The 26,793-nt window shown below is 35.4% G+C and overlaps 1 protein-coding gene across 18 annotated transcripts in view; it reads right to left on the bottom strand.

The window, feature by feature from the left end:
- PICALM (phosphatidylinositol binding clathrin assembly protein) overlaps nucleotides 1-26,793 on the bottom strand; it is a 107,515-nt gene that overhangs the window by 45,359 nt on the left and 35,363 nt on the right. For 17 of the 18 annotated variants that reach the window (XM_036860474.1, XM_036860468.1, XM_036860471.1 and 14 more), the window contains exons 3-7: nucleotides 25,710-25,785; nucleotides 22,414-22,516; nucleotides 6,631-6,724; nucleotides 3,457-3,568; nucleotides 1,742-1,848 (exon numbers count right to left, since the gene is read on the bottom strand). In XM_036860474.1, the coding sequence (XP_036716369.1) occupies nucleotides 1,742-1,848; nucleotides 3,457-3,568; nucleotides 6,631-6,724; nucleotides 22,414-22,516; nucleotides 25,710-25,785 (492 nt within the window). The remainder of the gene's footprint in view (nucleotides 1-1,741; nucleotides 1,849-3,456; nucleotides 3,569-6,630; nucleotides 6,725-22,413; nucleotides 22,517-25,709; nucleotides 25,786-26,793) is intronic. The other variant, XM_036860487.1, reaches the window with a different exon arrangement.

The following is a 26,793-nucleotide window of genomic DNA, read 5'->3' as shown; positions in this document are numbered from 1 at the left end:
AGGTACTAGGTAATTTCTAGCAAAAAAGATAAAAACCATTCCTATTTATTCCAACATCCAAATTTAAAAATTCTTTTCCCTCTCATGACTATATGACTATATTTCATTTTCTAATCATTCTCTCTTCCTTTTCTCAACCTCTCAAGGGCCAGTCCCAGAATGCTACCAGTAGAAAATTTGATAAAATAATTCATACTAAGATCTTAAGAGCTAATCACTGATTGATATATTTGTCCTCTTCAAACACATTTGAAAAGGTTACTTGCGTCTTTTTTTTTTTTTAAGTATCATTTTAACTTTATTTATTTTTATTTATTTTTGGTTGTGCTGTGTCTTCGTTGCTGCGTGTGGGCTTTCTCTAGTTGCGGGCAGCGGGGTCTACCCTTTGTTGCGGTGCGCGGGCTTCTCATTGCGGGGCTTCTCTTGTTGCGGAGCATGGGCTCTAGGCACGCAGGCCCAGTAGTTGTGGCTCGCGGGCTCTAGAGCGCAGGCTCAGTAGTTGTGGCACACGGGCTTAGTTGCTCCGCAGCATGTGGGATCTTCCCGGACCAGGGATCAAACCTGTGTCCCCTGCATTGGCAGGCATATTCTTAACCATTGCGCCACCAGAGAAGTCCCAGTTATTTGTATCTTTACTCCAAGAACTAAGGTCTCATAATGAAATTGCTAGCCCAAAGACCACCTCATAAAAGAACAAAAGAAGCCAAAGGGAAAAGCCAACAAATTAAAACTTTATTTAAAGAATTTACTAGAATCATAGCATAAACACTACCTTTTTCTGGTTTTAGTACGTGACTGACCCTAAAGAAATGGGGCAAAAAACACTGATTTCTCCTTGAGAGATACTTTAAATCCAAAATAAATTTCAGTACACTTCATAAAATAGCTGATTAACACCACAAAGCTATTTTCTTCAAAGGTCTCATCATTCTCTTCTATCCTATTCCATCTGCTACAGAATAAAACATCACTATGGTAATAGAGCTAGAATCACCAACTTGCTAGTTTCAGATTAACTACTTGGATGTTATTCATCAGTTATATGGTCTATTCATCTTCTAGAATTATCCTAGCAAGACACCTCTGGTGGTAATACATAGAGGGCAGAGAAAGGGAAAACAAACAAAAACACTTTAAGTGCTGCCTCTGTGCAAGCAAGATAATGCCCACAAGCATTACCACAACTACCTTCTGTGACAGTCTCAGAAAATTATTTTTAAACAGATTTGTAAAATTAGATTATTCTATAACCTACATGAAAACCTACATGGTTTTCATAATCAATGACAAACAATAAATGCACTATATTCACTTCCGAAGGGAACAAAACATTTTGAACCATGTGGCTCCAGCTGCAAGTCTCGCTGGAGAAAAGAGACTTGCACTAACATAGAATATTCTCTACCATATTGAATAGAATAAATCTTCTACAATACATGGCCAATTCCAAACATAAAAGTCACTGCCACCTACCTGATTTCATAGAGAAATAAACAATTTTAAAATAGATTACCTTTCAGTATTCAATACTGAATTAAATATACAGGATATTTTTTATTCAATATTATATCATATTCATACCATAGCACAGAATTCAATATAGCATAGTGATATAATTGAATATATACCTTACTATACTTAAGACACTTCTTTCACTTGGATATAGACTGATTTCTTTGAAATGCACACTTAAAGACAAAAAAAGCAACTTAAGAGATACAGTCATTTAAAGACAGTTTACCTCTGCAACTTTGAGAAACTCTGAGATTCTTGTCATCCTAGTCAGGAACTTCTTATAGATGTCAAGACCTTCTTTGCACTGGTTCTTTTTCATATCGAAATATTTTTCTGCCAAAAGTAGATGTAAATATACTTTTATTCACTTCAAAATATAACACTCAAAAAGGAAAAAGATTTAAAACAGCTCCAAAGAGATTATACTGATGTCTCAGAGAACACATTCACCCTACAGAAAAAAGTTAAATAAGCTTAGATGTTTAAAGCAAATTAAAATAGAGATGCTGTTATATTAAAAATTAAGAAATTATGACTTTACTCATATTACTAGTATGTTCTACAATATTTCTTCCCTCACAATTCCCTAAATATATACTTGCATGTTAATACAGATCACATTTGACTCCATTTAAAACAGTGCTAACATCTATTTCCAAATATTCTTACTAATGATAAAGAAAGATGGGGGCTTCCCTGGTGGCGCAGTGGTTAAGAATCCGCCTGCCAATGCAGGAGACATGGGTTCAATCCCTGGTCCGGGAAAATCCCACATGCCATGGAGCAACTAAGCCCGTGAGCCACAACTACTGAAGCCTGCGCTCTAGAGCCCACGACCCACAACTACTGAGCCCGTGTGCCACAACTACTGAAGCCCATGCTCCTAGAGCTCATGCTCCTCAACAAGAGAAGCCACTGCAACGAGAAGCCTGCGCACCACAACAAAGAGTAGCCCCTGCTCACCGCAACTAGAGAAAGCCCGCGCGCAGCAACGAACACCCAACGTAGCCAAAAATAAATAAATAAATTTTTTAAAAAAAAAGAAAGATGGCAACTTTTCCATGTCCAAATGTCACTTGGAAAGCTAATTTAACTTAATATATAAACAGCAGTAAAGAGCTTAATTTACACCAATCACAGGGTGGGAGACTTTGCCTTCCAAAACTTTGTAGAAAAGAAAACTTTCCATTTTTCACTTGTTAAAAAAAAAAACCCTATTTCCCTATCTCCATAGATTAAAGCATCCCTGAATGAGTCTGTGTTAAGCCAGCCTATGAAAAACAAATTTAAATAAATTCTAAAAAAAAAAGTACTGAAAAGGGAGAACAATTACATTGGAATATTTGACATCTGACATTTGATACTTTGGCACACTTTGCAGACTGTTAATTGTCTACTCCAACCAAATCCCATTAAAAAAATTAGCATCTCTAGGCAAAATTAACTGCATTCCATATATACTGAATACACAGTAAAGCACCACATTCCTAAAATGCCTCAAAAGTAAAAAGCATCCTTAAAAATGCGTGTTTAATTATTTTAAAATAATTAGCAATCTGAAAATTAAGTTTAGAAAAAAATATCAATTTTACAGTTAAAGTTCATTTTGGAGTAAATTGTGAGGAAATGATTTTCCTGAGACAGAAAATTCCAACTTAATTTTTATGAAATTTTTGTATTTCTAAAAATAATAAAACTGATAGAAAAAAACAGATATAGCTAAAAAATACAAAACTCATCTAGCTGAACATTCTAGTTGTATAAGTATTTAATCACTTAGCATGTGTAGTCAGATATAAAACTGTTTTCTCCAAATTGTTACAATGAATGACTATATCTCAGTGGATTTTTAGGCAGCTTTAAGTAACAACTTAGACAATATTATTTACTATATGACACAAGATAAGAAATAAAATGTTATTAAACTATAGAAATATTTACCCAACAGGTTAATAATTCCTTCATTGTATGCTGCAAACAGTCTAATGGCATCTTTGAACAGGAGCATGAAGGCAGCATTTATTACCCCATTTGTAAGTTCATTGCTATTAACCTGGAAAAAAAAATAAAGAAAGATTAGCTAATGTTTTGTTTTAAAATGACAATTACTTCCTTCAAATTAAAGTACAATGAATTCAAATATTTAGGTGTATGAGAGGAAGACATTGATCTCTAGCAATCAGAGTTATAGCCATATAGTGCAAAAATCTTGATCAAAGAGTTCAGATTTATTTAAAAGCTACAAACACAAATCCTACAACATTCAATTTAGTTCAGAAATAAGTCACTGAGAACAAAAGTACCCTTTAACTCTTGAAATTCTTAGGCTACATCTCAAAAGTCTTTTAAGTTCATTTCAATATTAAATACTTCTAATTGCAAAATAAAGCCCATTTCTAGGTAGAAGTTCACTCTGAGTCATGAAGAATTTACTGAATATTTTTAAATCAAAAAATATTTATTAAATGGCTACTACAATCACCAAGGCACTGAGTTAAGCTAGGCAGAATATACTTTTTTTTTAAAAAAATATAACTTTTCCCAATATTACAACAAGCTACCTTCAAAATGGTTTATAATAATATTTCTACCTCACACAGTTACTGGAGAATTAAATGATATATTGAGTGTAAAGAGCCTGATGCAGTACTTTACAAATAAATGATCAATATTTATTATTATTAGTGAATTATGCTTTAACAAAAAAACGCACTTATTTTGTTTACCAGAAATACAAGAAATTACCTTTAGTTTTATCTTAAGAAAGAATCAAAAGGATAAACCAAATTTATCTTAAATTCCTTTTAGATATCTAAGTACATGATAGTTACCTTGTTAGGTATAGAAAAAATATAAGCACAAAGCTGAACGGTAAGCAACCAACTGGTAAATATTTGCAGAATATCTGACAAGGTTGACTTCCATTATAGAGAGAATTCTATAAGACAATTCACAAAATAAAAAATACATATAGCTAATAACATGTGAAAAGAAGTTCAACTTCACTGATCAAGTAAATTAAAATAATCAAATTAAATTACTGAACTATCCTTTCTTGAGCACCAGACTAGTAGGTATCAAGATATCAAACCAGGTATTATTCTATACAGATAAGGATGAAGAAAAGCAGGCAACCTATTGACAAGTGAGTGGCTCAACCCTTTGGAGTGTTAAGTTGGCAATATTTAAAATTTAAATTTCTTAAAATTTAAATGTTGGGACTTCCCTGGTGCGCAGTGTTAAGAATCCACCTGCCAATGCAGGGGACATGGGTTTGATCCCTGGTCCGGGAAGATCCCACATGCCGCAGAGCAACTAAGCCCACGCGTCACAACTACTGAGCCTGTGTTCTACAGCCCACGAGCCACAACTACTGAGCCCGGGCACCACAACTACTGAACCTGTGAGCTGCAACTACTGAGGCCACACTCGGCAACTACTGAAGCACACACACCTAGGGACAGTGCTCCGCAACAAGAGAAGCCACCGCAATGAGAAGCCCACGCACCATGACGAAGAGTAGCCCCGGCTCGCCCCAACTACAGAAAGCCCCCGCGCAGCAATGAAGACCCAACACAGCCAAAATAAATTAAAACATAAATAAATAAAGTTAGTATTCCTTAAAAAAAAAACATTTAAATGTTTATGTCCTTGAACCACCAAATTCTTTTTCTAGGCATTAACCCTAAAGAAATAGGTTTATAAATGTGTAGATACACTATTATCTAACACACATAGAGTATGTAGTGTCCCTCTTCTGGTTTTTTTCTCCATTTATTTTCTGAATTAAAAACCAAAATACCCTAAATATTTATCAACAGGAGGATCAGGTAAGTTGTTACACACAATGCAGTATAATAGACACTGAAAAGAATATGCAATTTTATAAAGGTACCCACAATAAATTAAGTGAAAAAAAAATTCATGGTTGGACCCTTTCTCTATAAAAACCAAAATAAAGCTCAGTAGTTACATTAATCCCCTGTCATCTAGACTAGGGGCCAGCAAACTTTTTTGTAAAGGGCTTGATCGTGAGTATTTTAGACTTGCAGGCCATATGGTCTCTGTCACAACTACTCAGCCCCGTTATTACATCAAAAAAAGCAGCCACAGACAACATGTAACCAATGAGCCTGTTCTGAAAACACAATTGTGGACACTGAAAAATAAACTTCATATACTTTTCACCTGTTAAAAATATTTTTTTTTTATTATTTGCAACCATTTAAAAATGTTCTCAGTTCACAAGCCTATAAAGAAATACTAGTTTGAGAACCTGTTCTAGTCTATAAAGCACCTTCAGGATTCATTTATTGAATGTTTACTGAACACTGTCTATGTGCCACACACTACCGACAATGGGGACACAGCAGGGAAAAAGAAGACCTGGTCCCTGCCCTCCAGAAGCTTAAAGACTACCAACTAATAGCACACCATTAAAGGAAAATCAATTTCAGCATAAAACTGTCACAGTTCCAATCACTAACTTGCACTTACAAGCTCTAAAATACAATGTCTTTAAGCTAGATGCACCAAAAAAGAAAAGACTTGTAAATGCTAACACCTAACATATTACAAACAAATGACAAAGCTGGCAACTTGGTTCAAGTAACAGTCATTAAAACAAAAATCCCAGGGAACACAACATCCTTGGGCAATAGCTATATAACATGTTGTTACAAGTATATTTGAACTTCCCTTTATTTCTCAATAACTGTCATGCTTTGAGTTCTACAATGCAGACAAAAAGTGAAATATTAAGTTAGCTCACCATAAAGAAAATCTTTATACATTTTTAATATCTAAAAACCATTATCAAAAGGAAGTAGATTTTCACACCAATCTCTTTATCTCTCCATCACTTTCTTTAGCTTGTATACCCTATAATTTGGGCGTTAGAGAAGCACCACCAAAGAAATCAGAGTAAATCTAGAACAATTATAAAAACGGAAAGTAATCTGATTTGGGACCACATTTATAGAAAATCCTTAGGCAAATAGGATATTAGTGTGAAAAAATTAGTCTACGATAACTTGAGAATAAAAACTCTGACCAATTAAAATGCTATAATTTTTAAAATCTCAAATTATAAAAGCATTTATGCAATCAACTTACATTAAAATCAAGAAGGGCATCCATTTGATTTTGAATAATTGGTACAGTTTTTAGGAGTTTTTCTGTGTTCATTGTTCTCATAACTCCATCAGCCCTGTTTAAAAAAAAAAACAAAAAACAATTGAGTTTGTTATTAAATCTACATTTTGAACTCCCATCTGGTTCTCTATGTAAACAGAACAAGGTGCTACAAAACACTGCACATTTTTAAGTCACTACTGAACCTGAAACCTCAAGTATCAACAGAAATCATATAGAAAAAACAAAAACAGGAAACACCGTTATGTCTAATATCAAGGTGCTCCTTTATAACTAAAAAGAAGATGTAAAGCATGAGACATAAAAATAAAAGCTTACATTATATAGCCAAGTTTATACTACACTTTTTACATGAGAAAATCATCTGATCCTCACACCACTCATGTGTGTAAAGGGCAGTTTTACAGATTTTTTTTTTAATTATAAATTTAAAAAAATCATTTCCCTCAAATCACTAAATAGGACACAATGGAGTCTGCAGTTGAACACAAGTCTTGGTGAGCACCACTTTATTTAAGGTAGTTTATTTGTGACTCAAATCAAAATAAAATTATTTTATTATAAAATAAAGGACAATTTTACCAAGTCATTCTAATCTGGCCATTAAAGTAAGTGATAATTAAGAGGAATGGTTTTTAATAAAATGTTCTGTTAAATATTTCCAAAAAGATTTCTTTAAATATTTCTTTAGATATTTCTAAAAATAGAGAAATATCAGCAGTACCAAATAAACTAGAATTTTACAAAACTGACACCAAAAGCACTAGATAAGAGGTACTGGGGTTAAGGCGCAGAACTAACGCTAAGTGTTTATTATATATCAGGCTCCATATTAAGGGCCTGATGTATGTTTTTCAAATCCTCACAAAAAACCTGTGGACAGCCTTGTCCCATTTTATAGACAATGAAATTTTAGGTTCAGGGAGGTTATGACTATCTAAGTTCAGAAAACGAATTCATTTTAGGGTCAGTATGTAAACCCAGGGGTATGAGACTCCAAAACAGTGCTTTTCGTAACCTTTTGGCAGAGGAACAAGACCCTTTCAAAAAATATACAGGCTTTCCCTAATTTACAAATGATCCATACTTATAAACAGCTGTTCTACCCTAAGCTACCCCTTCAACCACAACTCCAGATACCAGAAAAACAATTAAGCTATGAAAAGCAAAAACAGTGCTTTGCAGGATAAAACAAGAGTTTGAAGAACAAACACTGGACTGCCTTACATAGGCAGCTATTGACCAGCTTTAGTCCAACAACTCTCCCACATAAGATGTGTTAACCCGCGGACACCTATATCCTCTCAGGTATTAAACTACATTGACTGGAGTTTGGGGATAAGGACACGACTCCCTCTTTCTAACCCTTTCTTTATTCTCATACACATCACACTCTTGTTTTATCAGTCACCGTTAGTCCCCTTTTAGTTCTTCCTCCCTCTCCTTGCTGAAGTAATTTTTGACCTCCTGGTCACTTCCCCTCCATCACAGAAGACTTGAATACTGGCTCAGTTTTTCTCAGTTAACTTCAACATCTTAACATGCACAACCAATCCAACATCTTGATCGCAAAATTCCTTAACCACAACCCCTATTCCCATAGTCAGATCCTGACCTTAACTGCCCATCCCCACAAGAAACAACATTATTCCTACTCCCACTCCTACTCCCTTACCCCCACCTTAAGAAAAAGACAAAATTCAGACACCTTATCCTGACAATAACCTTTTAACTTTCCAGCTGCCTTGGTCAAGTGTCCCATGGCAAAAACTATTTGACTTTATCATAAACTTCAATGCATCAACCCCACCACTACCCTCATTGATCCCTTTTCAATTTTCCTTCTTTAATCTAGCTTATAATTCCACAGATCATTACTATAATCACTCCCTTGCTAATACCCTCTCTTACACCTCTCATTCCCTGCAGTCACCTGGCAAATTCACAATCCTGGGTGAACACACATTTATCTTCTCCATGCCTGTACACATGCAGCTGAGTGCTAGTGAGGAAAACTGAGTAAACTGGTAAAACTACAAATTCTTGATCATCAGCCTCAAATGGGGACTCAGCATTGCCAGCAGTCCTCTTAGCCTCTCTAGTGAATCCCTCCCCTGAGTACTTTCAAACCACCTTCTCCCACCTGTCCTTCTCCACCCCTCTCCCACATCCAACACACAAACTCTCAGCTCATAACTCTCAAAATATTTCAAACAGAAATAGAAAATGACAAAAAGAGATTGTCTGATTATCTTGCCACCAAAACTACATTTATCTGATCTGCTCCTATTACAATGGAGGAAGTCTATTTCTTTCTATCAAATGTAAATATCACTCACACAGGTCCTTTGGATCCCACTCTGTCACAATCTTTGGTTATCCTCTTTCTCTCTAACACAGCAGTGTCCAATAGAACTATCTGCAATGGTAGAAATGTCCTACACCTACACCGTTCAGTATGGTAGCCACTAACCACACGTGGCTACTGAGCACCTGAAATGTGGTTGATGCAACTGAGGAAATGAAATTTTATTTCAGGTTAATTTAAACAGCCACATGTGGCAAACAGCTACCATATTGGACAGTGCAGATCATTAATCTCTTTTACACTAGATCCTTCCCATGAACATGCAAGCGAAGTCTACCACACTTTAAAGATTACCACACTTTAAACACAAACACACACACACTTGCACTAACCCCATATTCCCATTCAGCTACCACTTCTATTGCATAGTCAAGCATACTTCTTAAAAGAGTTGCCACTTCCTTGCTTTTCATTCATTATTCAATTCACTCCAGTATGAGATCCACCCTTGCCTCTTCATGTTGCCTCTCCAGTGGGTACTTGTCTAACATTACCTGACTAGACTTCTCAGCATCATTCAGAAGTTTCTCTCATTCTTGTAATACTCTGTCTTAGCATCCCCTATATCCCTCACTCCTTGTTTTCTTCCTACCTCACTATCACTTTTTTAGTCTCTTTCATTGACTCCTCATCCTCTACTCATTCTCTAAAATAAATGCTGTGTATCTCAAGATTTTTTTAGGCCCTCTCCTCTCATTCTCTATTTATTCCCTAGGATACTGTCATTCCCAAGGCAGAAATTACCAAACTGCCATTGATATGTTTATATTCCCAGACTAGAAATCTCAGAGTTCCTAGTTAGTATTGTTGAATTGCCTAATTGAAACCTTAACTTATAAAAATCACAGGCATCTAAAAACTAATATTTCAAATACTAAATCCTTAATTTTTAACCACTATACACTACCCTACCCTGCTCCCAAAAACCTTCCCAGTAAAAGGTAACATCTCCCCAGTGACTTAGGCCAGAAACTGTGGGGATGTTTTTTTATTCTTCCCTCTCTCACTAGCCTACACATCATTTCATCCCAGAGAACTTTAAATTTTTCAATTAAGAAAAATCCTAAGTTATCACATGCTTACATCAGACTTCAAAAAACTCAACTCACAATACCAAATGCTTAAATATGATTCAGACCAAATGCATGACAATTCATACTCCATGTAGAATGCAAGTTTTTATTACTTCTTAAATAGATTATAATTAAATTCAGATACTTGCTTCCCAAATATAAGAGCAATGAATTAAAGGATGATCATCCATATCCTTACTCACAGACAATACCTCTATTATTCTTTCTTTTGCTTGTTATGTAACAATGTCTTGTTACTTTGAACCGTACTAATTTAGAATTCAAGATAATTCAACATGGTAAGTTAACACTATCAAAAAATGGAATGTTAAACAAATAGAAAATGAAGGGACCAATCTTTAACACAACGAACTAAAAAGATAAATCTACAGGCAATTTATTGGATCCATTTTTCATAGAACCGTTTAATGTACTATTTAGAAACACCTAGTCACCTTTTCAAAAACTATTACATATCTACTATGTTTAGATACTGTGGAGAGTCCTGAAGATATGAATCTGAGTAAGACTATACTGTCTTCATGGACGGACAATCTCATATAGAATCTAACAGAAATAAGGCTTCCTCAAAAACATGATGTTTGAGTGAATTCTTGAAGAATGACTAAGAATTTGCCAGAATAATGAATAAGGGGCTAGATAAAAGAAGTATATTTAAGTGAAAAGTCATTTAACCATACAAGGGTAATAATTCATTTTGATTTTGAATATACTGTATTTCTATTAAAAATTACAGTTAATCTCCACCTCAATTTCTAAATACCAAGATATATTCTAAATGAATCAAAGATTTAAATATAAAATACTGGATCCATAAAAATATCCAATGAAAACATAAATAGCTAGTTGATCACTTTGGAGTAGAAAACCTCGCTCCAAGTTTGCTTAAAAGACAACAGCCATAAAAATAAAGATAACAATTTTTATCACATAAGTTTTTTTTAAGTTTCAATACTGCTAAAAAAAAAACCAGGAGCAGTATTTGTAACCTGTGACAGTTTACTTTCCCAATAAAACCAAAAGCTTATTTGTTAGTTTGCCATGTGCTATAAGCATAACATAAAATATATCATTTAATCCTCATAACAATCCTAATAGATAAGTGCTATTAAAATCACCATTCTACAGATGAAAAAATATTTACAGATGAAATAACGTGGAGCTTAAGTCAAGGCTTCCCAATTGTGCCACAGCAGATTACTATGGTACAAATGGATTATATGTATGCCAACACATTAATGCCTAACCCTTCAGCCTCAAGCGGTCTTCTCCATGTAACCCACTGTCCTGTACAAATAACATAAGTTTGTGTGGCATGATGTGGAAATAGTTAGCAAACTGATGGATATGTAAAAAAAAAGATACTTGTTCTTAGGAAATAGACACTAAAGTATTAAAAGCTATACAATGTAAAAAGGAATGAGGTATGTAATCCACTTTCAAATGGATCAAAAAAAGAAGTATACAAACACACATACACAAAGAATGATTAAACAAATGTGACAAAATGTTAAAACCCAGGAAATCTGAGTAAAGTGTATAGGAGTTATCTGTATTATCCTTGCAGCATTTCAGGAAGTGAAATTATTTCAAAATAAAATTATTTTTTAAAACTTAACAAGCTGGCAGAAGTATCCTACTAAAATCTTTCATCTAACTGGAGTGAAGCCAGAAATCAAACCTAAATTTATCTGACTAAACAGCCAGTTAGTCTTAAGACAACAGAAAAGAACTGTAAAAGCCCAACAGAGAAGTGGGCAAAGGACATTGAAAGGCAATTAACAAAGCATGAATGGCATTTTTAAAAAGAGAGAAAGAGGCTCAATATCACCATTTAAAAATCAGTTGATCAACCAACATAAAATGAACATCTAATGAGATACATTTTCATGATGATGGAAGAAAACAGAAGAAGAGGTATTTATAACTGTAATTAACTCAATAATCTGGTACCACTTTTATCCAGGGGAATTTAGTATTTTCTAATAAAATGGTAAATGTCTATAACGTTTGACTTGTCAATTCTAAGAATTTATTCTACAGGAAACTTTACTTAATGCAACCAGAGACAGGACAGACGGAAGAAGAATTACAATCCTGCAGCCTGCAGAATGAAAACCACAATCACAGAAAGACAGACAAAATGAAAAGGCGGAGGACTATGTCCCAGATGAAGGAACAAGATAAAACCCCAGAAAAACAACTAAATGAAGTGGAGATAGGCAACCTTCCAGGAAAAGAATTCTGAATAACGATACTGAAGATGATTCAGGACCTCGGAAAAAGAATGGAGTCAAACATCGAGAAGATGCAAGAAATGTTCAACAAAGATCTAGAAGAATTAAAGAACAAAAACCTAGACGAATTAAAGAACAAACAGAGATGAACAATAAAATAACTGAAATGAAAAACACACTAGAAGGAATCAACAGCAGAATAACTGAGGCAGAAGAAAGGATAAGTGACCTGGAAGACAGAATGGTGGAATTCACTGCTGCAGAACAGAATAAAGAAAAAAGAATGAAAAGAAATGAAGACAGCCTAAGAGACTGCTGGGACAACATTAAACACACCAACATTCACATTATAGGAGTCCCAGAAGAAGAGAGAGAGAAAGGACCCAAGAAAATATTTGAAGAGATTTTAGTCAAAAACTTCCCTAACATGGGAAAGGAAATAGGCACCCAAGTCCAGGAAGCACAGAGAGTTCCAGGCAGGATAAACCCAAGCAGAAACACGCCGAGACACATAATAATCAAACTGACAAAATTAAAGACAAAGAAAAATTATTAAAGCAACAAGGGAAAAATGACAACATACAAGGGAACTCCCATAAGGTTAACAGCTGATTTCTCAGCAGAAACTCTGCAAGCCAGAACGGAGTGGCATGACATATTTAAAGTGATGGAAGGGAAGAACCTACAACCAAGAATACTCTACCCAGGAAGGATCTCATTCAGATTCGACAGAGAAATCAAAAGCTTTACAAACAAGCAAAAGCTAAGAGAATTCAGCACCACCAAACCAGCGCAACAAAAAATGCTAAAGGAACGTCTCTAAGTGGGAAACACAAGAGAAGAAAACGACCTACAAAAACAAACCCAAAACAATTAAGAAAATGGTAATAGGAACATACATATCGATAATTACCTTAAATGTGAATGGATTAAATGCTCCAACCAAAAGACACAGACTGGCTGAATGGATACAAAAACAAGACCCATATATATACTGTCTACAAGAGTCCCACTTCACACCTAGGGACACATACACACGGAAACTGAGGGGATGGAAAAAGATATTCCATGCAAATGGAAATCAAAAGAAAGCTGGAGTAGCAATACTCGTATCAGATAAAATAGACTTTAAAATAAAGAACGTTACAAGAGACAAGGAAGGACATTACATAATGATCAAGGGATCAATCCAAGAAGAAGATATAACAATTATAAATATATATGCACCCAACAAAGAAGCACCTCACTACATAAGGCAAATGCTAACAGCTATAAAAGAGGAAATCGACAGTAACACAATAATAGCGGGGGATTTTAACACCTCAACTTACACCAATGGACAGCTCATCCAGACAGAAAATTAATAAGGAAACACAAGCTTTCAATGCCACAAAAGACCACATAGATTTAATTGATATTTATAGGACAGTCCATCCAAAAACAGCAGATTACACTTCCTTCTCAAGGGCACACAGAACATTCTTCAGGACAGATCACATCTTGGGTCACAAAACAAGCCTCAGTAAATTTAAGAAAACTGAAATCGTATCAAGCATCTTTTCCGACCACAACACTATGAGATTAGAAATAAATTACAGGGAAAAAAACCGTAAAAACACAAACAAATGGAGGCTAAACAATACATTACTAAATAACCAAGAGATCACTGAAGAAATCAAAGAGAAAATTTAAAAATACCTAGATACAAATGACAATGAACAGACAACAATCCAAAACCTATGGGATGCAGCAAAAGCAGTTCTAAGAGGGAAGTTTATAGCAATACAATCCTACCTCAAGAAACAAGAGAACTATCAAATAAACAATCTAACCTTACACCTAAAGGAACTAGAGAAAGAACAAACAAAACCCAAAGTTAGTAGAAGGAAAGAAATCATAAAGATCAGAGCAGAAATAAATGAAATAGAAACAAAGAAAACAATAGCAAAGATCAATAAAACTAAAAGCTGGTTCTTTGAGAAGATAAACAAAATTGATAAACCTTTAGCCAGACCCATCAAGAAAAAGAGGGAGAGGACTCAAATCAATAAAATTAGAAATGAACGAGGAGTTAAAACAGACACCGAAGAATTACAAAGCATCCTAAGAGACTACTACAAGCAACTCTATGCCAATAAAATGGACAACCTGGAAGAAATGGACAGATTCTTAGAAAGGTATAACCTTCTAAGACTGAACCAGGAAGAAACAGAAAATATGAACAGACCAATCACAAGTAATGAAATTGAAACTGTGATTAAAAATCTTCCAACAAACAAAAGTCCAGGACCAGATGGCTTCACAGGTGAATTCTTTCAAACATTTAGAGAAGAGCTAACACCCATCCTTCTCAAACTCTTCCAAAAAATTGCAGAGGAAGGAACCCTCCCAAACTCATTCTATGAGGCCACCATCACCCTGATACCAAAACCAGAGAAAGATACTACAAAAAAAGAAAATTACAGACCAATATCACTGATGAATATAGATGCAAAAACCCTCAGCAAAATACTAGCAAACAGAATCCAACAATACATTAAAAGGATCATAAACCATGATCAAGTGGGATTTATCCCAGGGATGAAAGGATTCAGATACTATAAAACTCTTAGAGTAAAACATATGCGGAACACTCTCTGACATAAATTGCAGCAAAATCTTTTTTAATCCACCTCCTTTAGTAACAAAAATAACAACAAAAATCGACAATACTTAAAAGCTTTTTCACAACAAAGGAAACCATAAACAAAACAGAAAGACAACCAACAGAATGGGATAAATATGTTTGCAAATAAAGCAACTGACAAGGGATTAATCTCCAAAATATACAAACAGCTCATGCAGCTCTATGTCAGAAAAACAAACAACCCAATCGAAAAATGTGCAGGAGATCAAACCAGACATTTCTCCAAAGAAGACATACAGATGGCCAAGAGGCACATGAAAAGCTGCTCAACATCACTAATTATTAGGGAAATGCAAATCAAAACTACATCGAGGCATCACCTCACACTGGTTAGAATGGGCATCATCAGAAAATCTACAAACAGTAAGTGCTGCTAGAGAGGGTGTGGAGAAAAGGGAACCCTCTTGCACTGTTGGTGGGAATGTAAATTGATACAGTCACTATGGAGAACAGTATGGAGGGTCCTTAAAAAACTAAAAATAGAACTACCATACGACCCAGCAATCCTACTACTGAGCATATACCCAGAGAAAACCATAATTCAAAAAGACACATGAACCCCAATGTTCATTGTAGCACTATTTACAATAGCCAGGTCATGGAAGCAACCTAAATGTCCATCAACAGATGAATGGATAAAGAAGATGTGGTATATACATACAATGGAATATTACTCGGCCATAAAAAGGAATGAAATTGGATCATTTGTAGAGACGTGGAAGGACCTAGAGACTGTCATACAGAGTGAAGTCAGTCAGAAAGAGAAAAACAAATATCGTATGTTAACGCACGTATGTGGAATCTAGAAAAATGGCACAGATGAACCGGTTTGCAAGGCAGAAATAGAGATACAGAAGTAGAGAACAAACGTATGGACACCAAGGCAGGAAAGCAGCTGGGGGTGGGGGAGGGTGGAATGAATTGGGAGATTGGGATTGACATATATACACTAATATGTATAAAATAGATAACTAATAAGAACCTGCTGTATAGCACAGGGAACTCCACCTCGCTGTAGAGTAGAAACTAACACAACATTGTAAAACGACTATATTCCAATTAAAAAAAAACAAAAACAAACAAACAAAAAAAACTGCCCAGTCATATGGTTTGGCCCTCTTTAAGCAGAAGAGTGGATCTTCTCCAGGAATCTCTGATCAGATCCCTGGAAGCTAATTTATAACAAAGCCCAAAGCTAATGGCTCCCTATGAGGGCCACAGCAGCATCCACATACAAGGTGTCAAGATGAGGAGTGGGCCTTTGGTAAATCATAGAACTACTATGCTGATTAATCCTTCTGCCACAGTTTTCTTGTTGAAAGCCCTGCCATACATTTTGATGCTGTGTAAAGTTTCCTTATTCCGTATGTCCATTCCTAGGGAGAGAAGCCCAAATCTAGTTTGTTAGTCCCATCCCTTATTCTCTAAAACAATAATACTTGTATATTCAGTCTAACAAATTAAATAAATGTGTTAGTTACATAAAAAAAATGCAACCATATGTAAAAGAATGGTCAGTGTGTTACTTTTGTAAGATAAAAAAAATGAGAATAAATCAAATGTACATCCAGAACATTCTAAAGCCATTCAGAAGAATGAGATGGGGATTCCCCTGGTGGCACAGTGGTTAAGAATCCACCTGCCAATGCAGGGGACACGGGTTCGAGCCCCGGTTCGGGAAAATCCCACATGCCACAGAGCAACTAAGCCCGTACGCCACAACTACTGAGCCTGTGCTCTAGAGCCCGCAAGCCACAACTACTGAAGCCCATGCGGCCTAGAGCTCGTGCTCCTCAACAAGAGAAGCCACGGCGGTGAGAAGCCCGCGCACTGCAACGAAGAATAGCCCCCACTTGCCGCAACTAGAGAAAGTCCGTGTGCAGCAATGAAGACCCAACGCAGCCAAAATAAATAATTAAAAAAAAAAAAAAAAAAAAGGATGAGATGGATCTATGTGTACAGACATTGAAAATACCTAAAATATATATTAGGGGAGGGAAGCAGTCTTCAAATAATGTGATTATGTAATTTTCTGTGTCCCTTCATACATGTATTTACACACAGAAAACTGATTAGATACACCAAAATATTGTTTCTTTAAGTCAGAATGCTATGTTGCCTGAATTTTTGTAATAGTTTATTACTTTTGTAAACATAAAAATTTGTTACCCTAGTAAATAAAACTTTACTATTTACTACACAAACCCTCTCCAAAACTGAAACAGTCTACTGAGGTTTTTGCCATCATATAATAAATTTCACGCCTTCAACTTACACTCTTATGTTCTATATTTTTCTTTCTTATTTATACTGATATATATGTGTATGTGTATGTATCTGGGTATTTTATACACCCAGATACATACACAAGTTGTGCTATTCTTGAGTCCATTCAGTCACAGGTCCTCTTTGATTCACTTTCCTTTTCCTTAGCATTAAATAAGAGTAATTTCCTTTAAATCAGTACTAATTACATCGTACATAATCAAGGGCTGTTCTCATCCAAATAATAAAAGTTTGCTCTATTAAATATAAAAATGCAGCAACACTCCTCAATCGCGAAACTGTCCCTTCGGATTAGAAAAAAAGTTACAATTTTTAAAATATATTAATCTGGGACTTCCCTGGTGGAGCAGTGGTTAAGACTCCACGCTCCCAAAGCCGGGGGCCCAGGTTCGATCCCTGGTCAGGGAACTAGATCCCACATGCATGTCGCAACTAACAGTTCACATGCCACAACAAAGGAGACCGCGTGCCACAACTAAGGAGCCAGCAAGCCGCAAGTAAGGAACCCATGAGCAGCAACTAAGATACAGCGCAACCAAATAAATATTTTAAATATATATATATATAAAAATGTGAAATCTACAAATATCTTGATCAGTTTTAACTGAACACTCTTTACAGGAAAGTATTAATATAAACCCAGCTGGAAAGTGGTTTACTGGACAGAATACTGAGGGTTAAGAATCAGACTTCTAATATGATCTCCTCTATCATAATCACCTACAAAGTACCTAAATATATGAAACAAAAATCTGTGGAATTCAGTTTTGGTAGGTTCCAAACTCATCACCTTCCGATTAATTTGAAACAGTGACACAGAAACATTTAAATTCAGCTTTAAAACTTCTTGAATAACTGAGAGGTTACTTTACATTTGTATTAAATTTTTCATTTCAGTCTAGTAATTTAACATGTCAAGAGAACAATTTAAAAGAACATATTAATTGCGTAGATCTTTGGGGTCTGTAAAGAGCAGGGAAATTCAGAAACTCAGAGTACTTCTGCAAAAGCCAGATTCCCCTCAGGGCAGGCCTCCATAGTTACAAGGGTCATCGATGCCCCTTAAGAATGTCTTCTTTCCTGAGGACTCATCATATATCCTAAAAAAAGCCTGTACACCAGACTTTTTATCAGGTATAGAAGCACCGATTCTCTCATTCATGAGATTAGTCCTTATGACAAAAAGACTGTGATTTATAGGGCATAGCAAGAAATAAATTCAACCTCTGCATTCAAGATTAAAAAGAACCTTAAATACAAAACAGCAATGAAAGAAATTACACAAGATAAACAGAAAGACATCCTGTATTTATGGATTAGAAACAATGTGTTAAGACACTTAACACTTCCCAATTTGATCTACAGATTAAATGCAATCTTTATCAAAATCCAGCTACCATTTCTGCAGAAACTGATACACTAATCCTAAAATTCATACGAAAATGCAAGAGATACATAATAGCCAAAACAATCTTGAAAATTAAGAAGAGAGCCAGAGAACTCACACTTCTCAATTTCAAAACTTACTACCAAGCAACATTCTTCAAGACAAATGTGGTACTGGCATGAGGACAGACATAGATCAACAGAATAGAACTGAGAGTCCAGAAATCAGCCTTTACATTTATGATCAATCCATTTTCATCAAGACCATTCAATGGGAAAAGAAAAGACTTCAACAAATGGTGCTGGGATAACAGAATATCCACATACAAAAGAATGAATTTACACCCATACCTCATACCATATACAAAAATTAATTCAAATGGATCAAAACCTAAATGTAAGAGCTAAAACTACAAAACAGAAAAAACGTAGGAGCATATCTTGGATTAAGCAATGTTTTCTTACACATGATGCCAAAAGTACAAGCAACCAAAGAAAAATAAATAAATAAATAAATTGGAATCCATCAAAATTAAAAACTTACGTTTTTCAAAGGATACCATTAAGAAAGTGAAGACAAGCCACGGGAGGTGAGAAAATATTTGCAAATTATATATATGATAAGGAACTGATGTCCAGAATATATTAAAAAACTCTTGCAATTCAACAGTAAAAGGACAACCCAATTAAAAAACAAGCAAAGGACTTGAACAGACATTTTTCCAAAGAAGATATACAAATGGCCAATAAGCACATAAAAAGACACTCAACATTATTAGCCATCAGGAAAATGCAAACCAAACATGATACACCACTTCACACCCACTAGGACGGCTATAATCAAAGACAGAAAATAACAAGCAATGACAAGAATGTGGAGAAATTGGAACCTGTATACATTGCTGGTGGGAATGTAAAATGGTTCAACTACTTTGAAAAACAGTTTGCTACCTAAGGAGGCAAAAGACCTGTACTCCAAAAACTATAAGACACTGATGAAAGAAACTGAAGATGATGCAAACAGATGTAAAGATATACTGATTGACTGATTGATTCTTGGATTGGAAGAATCAATATTCTTTTTTTTTTAAAATTATTAGCACCTTTCTTTAAAATTATTATTTATTTATCCATTTTTTTTGGCTGTGTTGGGTCTTCGTTTCTGTGCGAGGGCTTCCTCTAGTTGCGGCAAGCGTGGGCCACTCTTCATTGCAGTGCGCAGGCCTCTCAGTATCGCGGCCTCTCTTGTTGCAGAGCACGGGCTCTAAGCGCATGGGCTTCAGTAGTTGTGGCTCGCGGGCTCTAGAGCGCAGGCTCAGTAGTTGTGGCACACGGGCTTAGTTGCTCTGTGGCATGTGGGATCTTCCCAGACCAGGGCTCGAACCCGTGTCCCCTGCATTAGCAGGCAGATTCTCAACCATTGTGCCACCAGGGAAGCCCAAGAATCAATATTCTTAAAATGACCTTACTAACCAAAGCAATCTGTGGATTCAGTGCGATCCCTATCAAATTACCAATGGCATTTTTCACAGAATTAGAACAAAAAATTTTAAAATTTGCATGGCAATACAAAAGATCCCAAATAGCCAAAACACTTTTGAGAAAGAAGAATGGAGCTGGAGGAATCATGCTCCCTGACTTCAGACTATAAAACAAAGCTACAGTAATCAAAACAGTATGATGCCAGCACAAAAACAGACATATAGATCAATGGAACAGGACAGAAAGCCCAGAAATAAACCCATGCACTTATGGTCAATTAATCTATGACAAAGGATCCAAGAAGATACAACGGAGAAAAGACAGTCTCTTCAGTAAGTGATGCTGGGAAAACTGGACAGCTACATGGAAAGAAAGAAATTAGAACGTTCTCTAACACCATATACAAAAATAAACTCAAAATGGATTAAGCACCTAAATGTAAGACCAGATACTATAAAAACTCCTAGAAGAAAACTCAGGCAGAACACTCTTTGACATAAATTGTAGCAATAATTTTTTGGATCCATCTCCTACAGTAACGGAGATAAGAACAAAAATAAACAAATGGACCTAATTAAATTTAAAAGTTTTTGCACAGAAAAGGAAACCATAAACAACGCAAAAAAACAACCTATGGACTGGAAGAAATGATTTGCAAACAATGCTACCAACAATGGATTAATTTCCAAAGTACACAAACAGTTCATACAACTTAATATCAAAAAAGAAAACTCAATTGGGACTTCCCTGGTGGCGCAGTGGTTAAAACCTGCCTGCCAATGCATGGGACACGGGTTTGTCCCCCGGTCCTGGGAAGATCCCACATGTGGAGCAACTAAGTCCATGCACCACAACTACTGAGCCTGCACACCCTAGAGCCCGCACACCACAACTACTGAGCCCACGCACAGCAACTACAGAAGCCCGCACGCTCTAGGGCCCACGTGCAGCAACTACTGAGCCAGCATGCTGCAACTACTGAAGCCCGTGTGCCTAGAGCCCATGCTCCACAACAAGAGAAGCCACCTCAATGAGAAGCCCACACACCACAATGAAGAGTAGCCCCCACTCGCCACAACTAGAGAAAGCCCTTGTGCAGCAACGAAGACCCAACATAGCCAAAAATAAATTAATTAATTTTTTTAAAAAATCCAAAAATGGGCAGAATAAAAAAAAAAATTTAAAAAAAATGGGCAAAAGACCTAAATAGACATTTCTCCAAAGAAGACACACAGATGGCCAACAGGCACATGAAAAGATGCTCAATATCACTAATTATTAGAGAAATGCAAATCAAAACTACAATGAGGTATCACCTCACACCAGTTAAAATGGCCATCATTAAAGTCTACAAACAATAAATGCTGGAGAGGGTGTGGAGAAAAAGGAACCCTCCTACACTGCTGGTGAGAATGTAAACTGGAGCAGCCACTATGGGGAATAGTATGGAGGTTCCTTAAAAAATGAAAAATAGAGTTACTATATGATCCAGCAATCTTATCCTGGGCATATATTCAGAGAAAACTCTAATTCAAAAAGATACATGAACCCCAATGTTCACAGCAGCACTATGTACAACAGCTAAGACATGGAAGCAACCTAAGTGTCCATCAAGGACAGATGAATGGATAAAGATGTGGTATGTATATATATATGGTGTCTCTATATGACAGAATATTATTTGGGCATAAAAAGGAATGAAGTACTGATGCATGCTACAACAAAGATGCTACAACTTGAATACACTATGCTGAATGAAAGAAGTCAGACACAAAAGGCCACATATCGTATGATGCCACTTAATAGGAAATGTTCAGAACAGACAAATCCATAGAGATATAAAGTAGATTTGTCGTTGCCAGGGTCTAGAGGAAGAGGAAAATGGGAAGCAATGAAATGTCTTGGGATTAGATAGCAGTGATGCTGCACAACTTTGTAAATATACTAAAAACCACTAATTGTACACTTCAAAAGGGTGAATTTTATGTTGTGTGAATTGTCTCAATAAAGCTGTTATAAAATTCAAATGAACTTTGAAAATCCTAGTACAAAAAGTATCTGATATACTTCTTCAGAGAAAAACGAAGTTCACCTTTTAAAACTGGCCTGAAATTCCGTAATTCATAATCAATAATGCCTATGACTTATATTTTAAAATATGCAAATCCATCAGATGTCAAAAAAAAAAAAGCAAGCTTAACTCACCCTCTTTTCACTTTTGTGAAATCAAATGCAACTTGTCTGTATGAAACTGCTTTTTCATTTAGATATCTACTATACCGCCTAATAAAGGTAGACATATCATATCCTGTAAGAAAAGAAACAGAAAAGGGTTTCATAAATTATTAAAATCCCAATTAGCTTAGAAAACCAATTCATTTCATCCAATGGCCATATTGTCTTGTTATCCCACCTTCAACTTAGTGATGTAAATTAAGTGACATTAAAATCTCTAATACTTAAAACATTTTTGAAGTCAGTTACGTCATATGTGGCTTAGAAAAATCTTCCCCCTTAGAATTTCACTAAAATAATTCTGTTTTACTTCTGACCAACATTCCTATCTTTTATTTATCAGGAACTGAAAAGCCTGTTTTCTTATACTACCTGATAACCTCATAACTCAAATTTAACATCCTATGGAACCACAACCCCACTCCTTAAATCATTAATCAATTTAATAATTTTCATACTTACCAATCTTTAGTTGCATATGATTTAGAACAACTATAACTTATGTGTGCCAACCTTATAAGTAGTAGAGGAAATTACTGCACAGTACAATGAAAGAAATGGCAATACGCAAGTTTAAGGCCTAACAAAAAACAATTATATGAATGTTTTCAACTAAACTTTCAAAATGAATACCTAAATCATTCTAAGATTTTGTTTCATCACAGTCATGAGATTTGAAAACTTCAGCACCATAAAATCTAATCAATATTATTTAAAAAAAAAAAAAAACTTGTGTTTTAGCTATTGCCTGGCTCAGTGAGGTCTATAAATTTTTGCTTCTCATTGTGAAAGCAGGTCCATTCTATTTTAGTTCATCTTCATCTAACACATTCAACTTTAGTTGTTGATGGTCTCTGCTACTTTAAAAAGATAATACCAAAACAAGCAAAAAAAAAAAAAGAAAGCAAGAAAGTAAAGTAAAGTGACTGGATTTAACGTAATCACCAATTCATTTATTCAGCAAATATTTCTTGAGTGGCTACTAATTTGCCACTGGAGAAAAATCAGTAAATAGAAAAAGAAAAATCACTGCCCTCAGATATTCTCATAGCTACTAGTGCATTTTATAAGGTGTTACATACTCACATTCTTCAGCTCTTTAGTTAATATTGTTCCCTCTAATCCACTCTACTCCATCCTTGCTAATGGGAGAAATCTCTCTTATCCTTCAAGGCTCAATCTCTGAAACTTTCCTTGAACTCTTTGTGCTCCCATATTATTCTTACTCCAAGTACAGCTCAAAGCTATTACATGTACACAGTGTCTATCTCACTCACCAGACTGGAAGTTTATATTATATACACCCAGTATATATTTAAGAAAATATACCAGACTCCACCCAACAAAATACATCAGCAATCAAAACTACAAAAACACCACTGAATTATATACTTTTAACTACCATTTCAGTCTTACCTTTATAATCTCTTTAGAATATGAGCTTTAAATAAAAGGCCTAAAAACTGTTCTCTATATAAAAGGAATGAAAGTCTTAAAACCTTATCACTAGAAGTGCTTAATTTCCATCGTAAGAAAGTAGAAAATCAGTAGCTAATAAGACACAAAAAACCCACTTGGACATATGCATATTTTCTGCTCTAGAGTAGTGGTTTGCATATTGCTTTCCACAGACTCTTATAGTTCAAATGAACTGAATAAGGGGGAAAGTAGAAACAAAAAGATGAGCAGGCAGAGTTTTTTCCATGTTCCGGAAAACATAGCAGCTCCAGTTTCATCTGTTATATATATCTAGCTTCTATTTAAGATTTGATTTGAAAAAGGGATTCCACTGCTTCATTTTTTTTTTCCTTAACTATTTAAGGCATTATATGTCCCATTAAAGTAAAATCAACCTTGTAACACTTGGTCCTATGTATAGATTACTGACCTTCCAGAATCTCTGGAAGACTGGGTATTCAATTCATTCTAATTAATACTTCCATCTGCCAAAAGTAAACAAGTATTGAACTGGACAGTTCCTAAACACAAACACAGTTAGTCACTAAATTCCATTGCTTTTTATTGCCACAAAAGTCACAATTCAGGCCCTCATTAACTCTCTACTAGATGACCAAAATCATGACCAGAGCAGTCTCAAGGTCTTTAAGACTTTATTCACTCGAATCCAACCTGCACTGTGCTACGGTGCTTTCTTTATAACACACACTCCCTCTCTCCTCCTCCCTCAACTCAAAAAGGTTTGATGGTTTCTCGCTGCATTACAAAATCCCAACTATATCAAGATCTTTTGTGCATGGTTTTGGCCCCAAACAGCTTCTTGAGGGCTACCTGTCACTACATGTTCTCTAATACCTCATCCTACGTTCTATTCAACATTCATTTGCTCTATAAATCTTAAACACCCCATGCTCTTTCTCTTTCACATCCACGTCCATCTGTGTACCTTTGCTTAAGCCAACTCCATGTTCTCACCCATCTTTCAAAGCGCAGCACACATCTCACAGATCTCTAAAGATACTTCCCAGTTGAACCTTATTGCTGAGTATTCCTTTAGTATGTCTTAGTACGGTCTTAGTATGTCCTTTATGAGGCTCTTCCTAGAGCTAACATTCTATAATGCTAACACCCTAGGTCTGGAACTAAGTATAACAGATCCCATTAAGACAGAATGTACACGGAGGGTGAGAATACCAGATTACAGCAATTTCAAGTTACTGAATTAAAAGTAAAATAAATAACAGGTAAGTATCAATGAACAATTCATCTGAATAACACATTATGCTTACCTTTGCTACTAAAATGTATGATATTCCCAACCACATTTCTTGGAATAAAGCATAAAATAATAAGAACAACAACAATGAAAGCAGATACTTACATAGTGTTTCCTATTTGCCAGGCATCATTCTAGGCACTTTACATGTATAACTAGGTTAAGCCTCATGATAATCCTACAGGGTGGGTGCTATCATTATTCCTGATTTAACAGATGCAGAGAGTTGAAGTAACTTGCTCAAGTTTATGCAGTTGGTAAGTGTTAGAGATGGGATTTGAATGCAGGCAGTCCAGTTCCAGAACCCATGCTCTCAAACTGCTACCTTATGCTACTTTTCAAAAAGCTCTGGGTGTCAAGTAGTGAAGTCCATCTTTATCTTCACATGAAAATACAGTTTTTCCTTCCCTACAACCCTCACTAAAACATGAGATTCCTCCATAGCACATGTTCTAAAGGAAAGAGTTCAACTCTGCAGTAATCCTCAAATGGGGTCACTCTTGATTTTCTATAATGAATTAGTTGTTTTTACCTTGCAATCCACTTTTATCCAAAAAATTGCTTAAGTTAAACAACGTGTTTCTTGAAGCCAAATACTGAATAAAACGCTGGGGAAAAAAAAACAAAAACAAATTATGTCAAATAGTACTGCCATCTAAGAAACTCTAATTTGAGAATTAGGGGAGAAAGTGGTGGTTAACACATTCCATTAATCTTATCTAGTTTAAATTTATCATCCTCAATCCTCCTAAAAACGTAAAATATATTTTTCACTAGCATGCAGGAATTTATTAAAGTCTAATGCCCACAGCTATGGTATTAAGTTAAAATAAAAGGAAACAGGCATTTTTAAACTAGAAGCAGTAATTTTTGGCTTTACTATATAGCATATTATGGCTACAGTTAATGATACTCAGATGGTGCCTTTATTTTACACAGATACCTGGTGACTCAAAAATTTTTATGACTTTTTTTTAAAAAACAAAATATCTGTAATCATACTGGAGTATAATATTACAGACATCCTCTTACCCACTGTCCAGATTAAACACATTACCATAATCACTTCAGACCCCTTACAGAATCAAATTACAGACTACTGAAGACACACGCCTTCAAAACCATTCCCTTCCCTCCCTCCCTCTTCAGAGGCAATGACTTTTCTGAAGTAGGTTTACATCATTCCCACAAATGTTTTTACAATTTTACCACATATATAAGTATCTATAAACTGTACCTAATTTTGCTTTCTATTTTAAATTTACAGAAATACCATACTGTACTTATTCTTTTCCAATGTGATTTTTAACAACTTCTTCCCAAGTATTATCCATTTAATACATGTACATCTAGTTCATTCATTTTAAACAATGTTTGAGCATTTAAATGAACTACTATATCATTATGTATCCATTTCTATATGGATATTTAAATTCTTTGCAATTTCACTATTATTAACAATGTTTCATTGACATCTTTGTACTGGTCTCCCACCTGCAAACATACAAGAGTTTCTCATGATATATACTTAGGGTTGAATTGTTGGGTCAGTATGTGTATGAAAGTTCATTTTCTCAAAATACTGTCAAAACCCCCTCCAAAGTGCTTACCACAGA

This window comes from Balaenoptera musculus, chromosome 8, assembly GCF_009873245.2.
Source record: "Balaenoptera musculus isolate JJ_BM4_2016_0621 chromosome 8, mBalMus1.pri.v3, whole genome shotgun sequence".
In the NCBI taxonomy this organism is placed as follows: Eukaryota; Metazoa; Chordata; class Mammalia; order Artiodactyla; family Balaenopteridae; genus Balaenoptera; species Balaenoptera musculus.
The sequence above is the reverse complement of the archived record's forward strand: the minus strand, read 5'-3'. Positions and strand labels throughout refer to the sequence as shown.